This window comes from Sinocyclocheilus grahami, unplaced genomic scaffold (genome assembly GCF_001515645.1).
Source record: "Sinocyclocheilus grahami isolate Dianchi unplaced genomic scaffold, SAMN03320097.WGS_v1.1 scaffold34.1, whole genome shotgun sequence".
Lineage (NCBI taxonomy): Eukaryota > Metazoa > Chordata > Actinopteri > Cypriniformes > Cyprinidae > Sinocyclocheilus > Sinocyclocheilus grahami.
The window spans coordinates 815,885-822,412 of NW_015505213.1; the positions used below are offsets into that span (position 1 = coordinate 815,885).

The window sequence follows — 6,528 nt, forward strand, 5'->3', positions numbered from 1 at the left end:
GTACTGTTTATAAACCAGATAATTATACGTCTAGCGCTTTATTTCTGTCTCCAGTAGGGAGAAGTTTGAAATCCTTTGAATGCTAAAGTAGGTTTTTTAATATATGACAACAGATGGAGCTGTGCGGCCCAGACTATCAAATCCATGTTGAAGTTCATTCAGATGCGTGATCCAAGTCTTCCAGTTTACTAGAGACTGAAACATGTTATTATTCAAATCGATAAACGCCAAAGACCAGACACAATCGTCCACGACAATACTTAAAACTAGCAATAGCTAAAATGTCTAATTCCGCAACCACTTACCTGTGACAAGACAGGTATACATGAACTTAGTTACAAATAAAAGTTTAGTAAAGGAAATTGTTTTATCCATTTAATCATTTACCCTGATATGCTAGAGATTTCGGATTTTTTTTTTAAACGAATCATAGGAGTCGGATCTTTTCGCTGATTCTGTACAAGTTCCGAAACGACAGCAAGTGGAGAAAGGTTTCAATGTACTGTACTCGAAATATATCCACAGCTTGATCTTACTAGTTTAGTTTTATCAGCACACATACAAAACAGATACAAATAAATAAATAAATAACCTAAAAAAGCTGAGTATGTTAAAATGGGATGCCAGGGTGTTGCTGAATCGTTTAAAAACAGTTCTCTGAAACGAACCGTTCGAAAGAATCGACTCGGAAATGAGTCTGAATGAGGTTGTAAACGTCAAGATAGCTAGATTTTCTATGCGTCACCGTTTCATACTTATAATTTACTATTAAATATATTTGGTAGCTATTATTTTTTATTATTATTTCGCCTATTATTTAACATTATTTCCGCTTTTATACATGCTAATTTTAATTCATAATTTTGAATATTGTTCAGTTCGTGTATCTATTAAAAAGATACACTGCCCTATTTTGGTCATTATTTCACGCTCGCGGCCTTGCAACCAACGTATTTCTATGGATGCAGCTCCCGCTAGACAGAAGAAAGCTTGCATGAACAATCACTTTTTGCTGGGGGGGGGGGGGGGAAATCCTTTGAATGCTAAAGTAGGTTTTTTTATATATGACAACAGATGGAGCTGTGCGGCCCAGACTATCAAATCCATGTTGAAGTTCATTCAGTTGCGTGATCCAAGTCTTCCAGTTTACTAGAGACTGAAACATGTTATTATTCAAATCGATAAACGCCAAAGACCAGACACAATCGTCCACGGGGGGGGGGGTTATGATAACAAACCAATAGCTCGTGGTCAAGGCCCGTTACAATCCAATCCCCGATCCGTAAGGAGCCGGTGGGCGTGACCGGAGGGCGACGGAGAGGCGGGCGCAAGAGAGCGCGATGCTGAGTTCGGTTGAGGAGTTCAGAGAAGAGGAGCAGGGCTGCGGACGGTGGCATCAGTGCAAAGGGGCGAAACAAGGGAATATTTGGCCGACTTTCAAAAGAGCTGGATTATAAAAACTGGACGCGCTGGATAGCAGCTCATTCATCTCTTCGTGCACGTACCGTGAGGTCTCATCGCTGACAGCCCGTGTGGTAAGTTCATGCGTCTTTTCATTTTGGCCCGTTTATCCTCCGTTGCCGTATAACGGATTATTTTTCGCATTAACGTTACTTTTCAAGCAGCGGGGAGAGCTAGCGCTTAGCCCACGTTAGCGAGTTTGTTATTGCGGTTCTTTTAAGCAGATAAATACATTTCCAAATTGAACAATCCTTTTCCTTTGGGCAGCCCCGAGCACCGTATGTCGGCTAATGCACTTATAAATCGTTTGTCCGCCTCGCCACGGGCCATATAACGGGAGATGGTGATGAGGAGGAGTCGCGTGCAGCTCCCGGTTTGCAGGCGCGAACTTCAGCTCGTGTTATCTCAGTTAACGGCCACCTCGTCGCTTTATTTGTATACGTACTAATGTGGCATATTTGTTGGTAATAATTTCAAATTATTTTTTGAGACCGTGACCGTTAGAAGGGTGTTTTTGAGGTGGTTTATCATTGAATGAATTTTTGAAGGACTGTCCGGCCCCGCTTCAGTTGAACGTTACCGGGATTCATCACGCGTATAATGGCTCTCATCTGTGAAATAACAGACATGACCCATTTTTGTGCCTTATTTTAGCCTTATTTTTTTCTCTCTGTGAAAATTACAGTAACTCTTAGTCCAGTTGTAGGCCAGAGTAAACCGAGACCATCTGGCTCTTGCTGTTATCGGGTTGTTTTTTTGCTAATGCGACTGTGAAAGGCCACTGGAGGTGATGCATATTAAACTTACATTAACTAGTATGTGTAAACTGATTTAGACAATGTTTTATATGCAGCTGATTCATGACAGTATGAACTTTCTCTAGCTGCATGTTCCAAAAATGCAGTATTTGACGAATGTTAACTAATAGTGAACTGGTAAGGTGTGAGAGATAAATCCACACAGTAGTTTAAAGGGGTCATATGATGCGATTTCAAGTTTTCCTTTCTCTTTGGAGTGTTACAAGCTGATTGTGCATAGATAAGATCCATCTTATGAATGTATGCCAGAAAAACTACTACAGCTGTTTTATTTTTACAATAAGGACTGGTTTAAAATGTTAACCATAGATGAAGTGAATGCTGCATAGTATTTGCAAATTGAATGTTCTCGGCTATATCCATGTAAAACCAATGAAATATTGACCCTTTATACTCCTATGCCACGGCTGTGTCATATCGCATACATTTGAAGTGAATCTCTGCTCTTCCATCACTAACTCTCTCGAACTCTTTTTCCAGGTGGCCTATTTTTAGTTCCTCATGCCGGAGATGGCGCAGCGGAGCGGGCAAGAGGACCCCGAGCGGTACCTCTTTGTGGATCGGGCCATGGTCTACAACCCAGCTAACCAGGCAGACTGGACGGCCAAGAAGCTGGTGTGGGTTCCTTCTGAACGGCATGGGTTCGAGGCGGCCAGCATCCGAGAGGAACGTGGAGAGGAGGTGCTCGTTGAGCTGGCTGAAAATGGCAAGAAGGCCCTGGTGAACAAAGATGACATCCAGAAGATGAACCCGCCCAAGTTCAGCAAAGTGGAGGATATGGCAGAACTCACCTGCCTGAATGAAGCATCTGTTTTACACAACTTGAAAGATCGCTACTACTCTGGGCTCATATATGTAAGTGTGATGATGATAATCCATTTGCTTTCAAGTTGCAGACTTTTCTACCTTGGTTTTTGCAGGTTTACGTTGGGAGTAGGGCTGCAACTAATGATTATTTTGATCATTGATTGATCTGATGATGTTCCTTGTTAATTTCGGTGAAAAGTCAACTTTTATTTTCTGCATTTTGTTTCTGCAAACAAAGAGAGTGTGAAGCAAGCTGTTTGGAGGTGTAGCCCCATCATTTCCTCCATTCCCCAAGTGTGAAGGAGCTGCTATGAAGTTATTATGAAATCTCCATGAGAGCAGCCACTTGTCTTCACACTTCTGTTGATATTACCACCCAGTTACATCCTTTAAAACACTGGATGGAATTTATCCAGTTTAACTTTTCATTTCCCAACATTGAAAGCTTTTCTAGGTTGTCGGTAACAGAGATCATCTCGATTGGCTGCACTTCAGGCGTTATGAAAGCGGGCGCTGTTGTCATTTTACACAATGATGAGAGGGTGCAGACCACTCTCCCACACCCACTTAGTGGAAAACAGTCAGGCTGGATTGTAAGGCTAGTTCCCTGCATTTTTTGGTTTTTAAGCCTCTGTTCCATGTGGTTGCTGTGCTCCCATCTTATAGGCTACAGTAATTAGCTGTAGAGGCCCATGCTTGGCCTAGTAAAACCTGAAGTTTTATAACAGGACCTTTGTGTTTTGCATCGAGCTGCAGCTGGCTTGTAATATCTGTGAGATGTCAAGATGTCAGATTGATTGTTGATAGCACCTGCATTTCTCAAATTTCTCAGCTTCCTTATTACTGTCGGCTAATGTTTATGTTTGAAGAAATGTAGCCCACAAAATGGAAGCATAATGTTATATATTTACTTAAAGGTTGTATATTCTTTCCTGTGCGTGGCTGGTGTGTGGTATGTGCTCTCATATCTGCTGTGTGGGCAGAGCCGTGGAGTTGCTGCGTTTCTCTCTGCCTACCCACGCCCCTCTGTTCTTGAATAGCATGATTGGTTGATGACACGTTAGACTTGATTTCTCTTTATGGGTTTGTTTAAACAAATATTTTCCAGTTCTATATATTCATCATAAAATGTTTTTTTTTCTTTGGTTTTAAAACTTTTTTTTTTTGAGCTTGTAATTTTTAATTGAAAAACCACACCTTGATCTTTCAGCGAAATGTCAGACTTCTTTCTTTTTGGTGTCGTATGCTGAACTTATGCTTTCATTTCTTCTGCTTAAACCCAGCTCCTATCTTACAGTAGACTGCAAACTTTCATTCAGATCCAATCAACAACTGCTGAATTGAACCAAGTCCCCACCTTACTTTTTTCTTTTTCTTTTTCAATAATCCGTTTCACTCGGATGTATGTCACATACAGAAGAAATGATCTGCCGCTATTTCTATTACATTGGGACATTAAATGTACTGGAATATGTAGTTGTGGCTTGTTTTGCTCCATTATCAGAATTAAAAAAGTAAGAATGATGACATTTACATTTAGTCATTAGCAGACGCTTTTATCCAAAGCGACTTACAATTGGGGATACATAAAGCGATTCTTCTTAAAGAGGCAAACAGACACAGGAAGTGGTTGTAATACCAAGTTCTTAGACAGAGACCATTGTAGTGTCCTTGGATATTAGGCTATACAGTTTTGGTGTTGATGAGAGGCTTCTTGCATAACATGAGAGATGCAGAACAATCAGTTGACTCATTTCCTTTTTTTGTTAGGTTTCACAGATTTTGACAGGATTTGAAAAATGAGTAAAATAGGATCACAAACTGTTGAATCTTTTGTGTTTTTGTAAGAACTCTGCCAGGATGTTAAGACCGATATCTCCATTGTAGGGGTCGACCGATTATCGGCGCCGATATTAATCATTTTTATGATTATTGGTATCAGTCATTTTCAAAACCGATTTGCTGATAAAATAACTTAATTTTGAAACGCGCTATTTGGCTCTGATGCAGCCTGTCAGAACTCACCACTCTGGCCTAAAGCCGTCTCCACCCACCGCCCATCTGATTTGTTGGGAGTCACGAGTCAGACCAATCAAAGCGGAATTCACTCTCACTCCGAAAGCGCTTGCTAACTGAAGCTGCTTCGGTGATCACGCATTAGTTGTCTCTCAAAGGTAAGGTAGCAGCAGACTTTGCTTAAGTTGCAATAAATTGCAATCCACTAACGTTACACTGAAGGTGCAAAACACCTCAATATTATCTATGATTTTCGCGATGCGGAAAGCGCTGACGGAATCGCGGAATCCAGTCATATAAATGGAATTTACTGTATGACCCGGAATGTCACGGAATTTGTCAAAGTTTGGATGAATTGATCAAAAGTAGGCCAGTATACTTAAATAGTCACAATATGGACTAGTATCTGTAAATATTAAGCTGCAAAAATACTATTTAAATATGAATCCAGCATGTTCTGCGTGTCTCTGTGTATGTAAATGGCACAGACGAGCGTTTTTGCTTTCTACACAGTGTGCGATGCTCGCGGTGATTTCAGCTTCTGTCGTATCACTACATGAGGACATAAATACATGAACAACACCTCCAGAACTGCTCTGACTCCCTCTAAGAGTCACTTCATGAGCATTTGACTGTTTCATTGGAGTAAAACTATCTTCATATCATTTACATAGACCTACAGAAACAAGTTCCTCATGGCAACCCCTCAAAATATAAGTTCGGGTTAGCTTAAAGAAATTATAAGAAATATATTACTGTGGTGCAGTATGATGTACATAATACTACTCGGGGACTCAGGGATGAAAGTTTTCCGTCGCTACGACAGGTTTCCGTCAATTAGAAAAAATGAGGGGAAAAGAAACATTGCACATTGTTGTTGTTCTGCCGGCACACCAAAAATCATCCCCGCCACGGCTGCAGCTTCTCACTGACAACATAACGCTGCTCGCATCATTCACAGTCGGGTTATTAGCAGAGAACACGGAGCAGGCCTTGAATTTCAGGCACAGGATTGAAATGAGTAATAATTATACTCATTCCCGCAGGTTCCGCACTTATAACGCGATGACAGATGACAGAACGTATCATTTGCACGTGCTTTTGAGTCTTGAGAACTCTCATTTTCTGTGCGCCCACAGATCGCGATAAGGAGAGTGACAGATTTGAATAATTATTAAAGGGGTCATATGATGCGATTTCAATTTTTCCTTTCTCTTTTGAGTGTTACAAGCAGCCCGGGGTCGTCACATGTGGTTGGGCAAGCCTCCTTCGTCAAATCCGCCGGGCGCAGCTTACTCAAGCTGCTGTGTGTTTCGTTGTGAAAGTGAAACTACTTTGTTTGGCCTTTCAAAAGAGGACATAATGTTTCTATAAAGTGGGGCAGTTCCAACTTTGCAAGGACAGTCTGGCGCTTCTGACTCACAGC

General features: G+C 41.1%; 1 protein-coding gene across 1 annotated transcript in view; it reads left to right on the forward strand.

Moving 5' to 3' along the window:
* The first annotated feature begins 1,331 nt into the window (after positions 1 to 1,331).
* Positions 1,332 to 6,528, forward strand: part of LOC107581403 (myosin-10-like) — a 60,440-nt gene continuing 55,243 nt past the window's right edge. The window contains exons 1-2 of the mRNA XM_016266961.1: positions 1,332 to 1,535; positions 2,760 to 3,134. Of these exons, the coding sequence (XP_016122447.1) occupies positions 2,781 to 3,134 (354 nt within the window). The 5' untranslated portion in view covers positions 1,332 to 1,535; positions 2,760 to 2,780. The remainder of the gene's footprint in view (positions 1,536 to 2,759; positions 3,135 to 6,528) is intronic.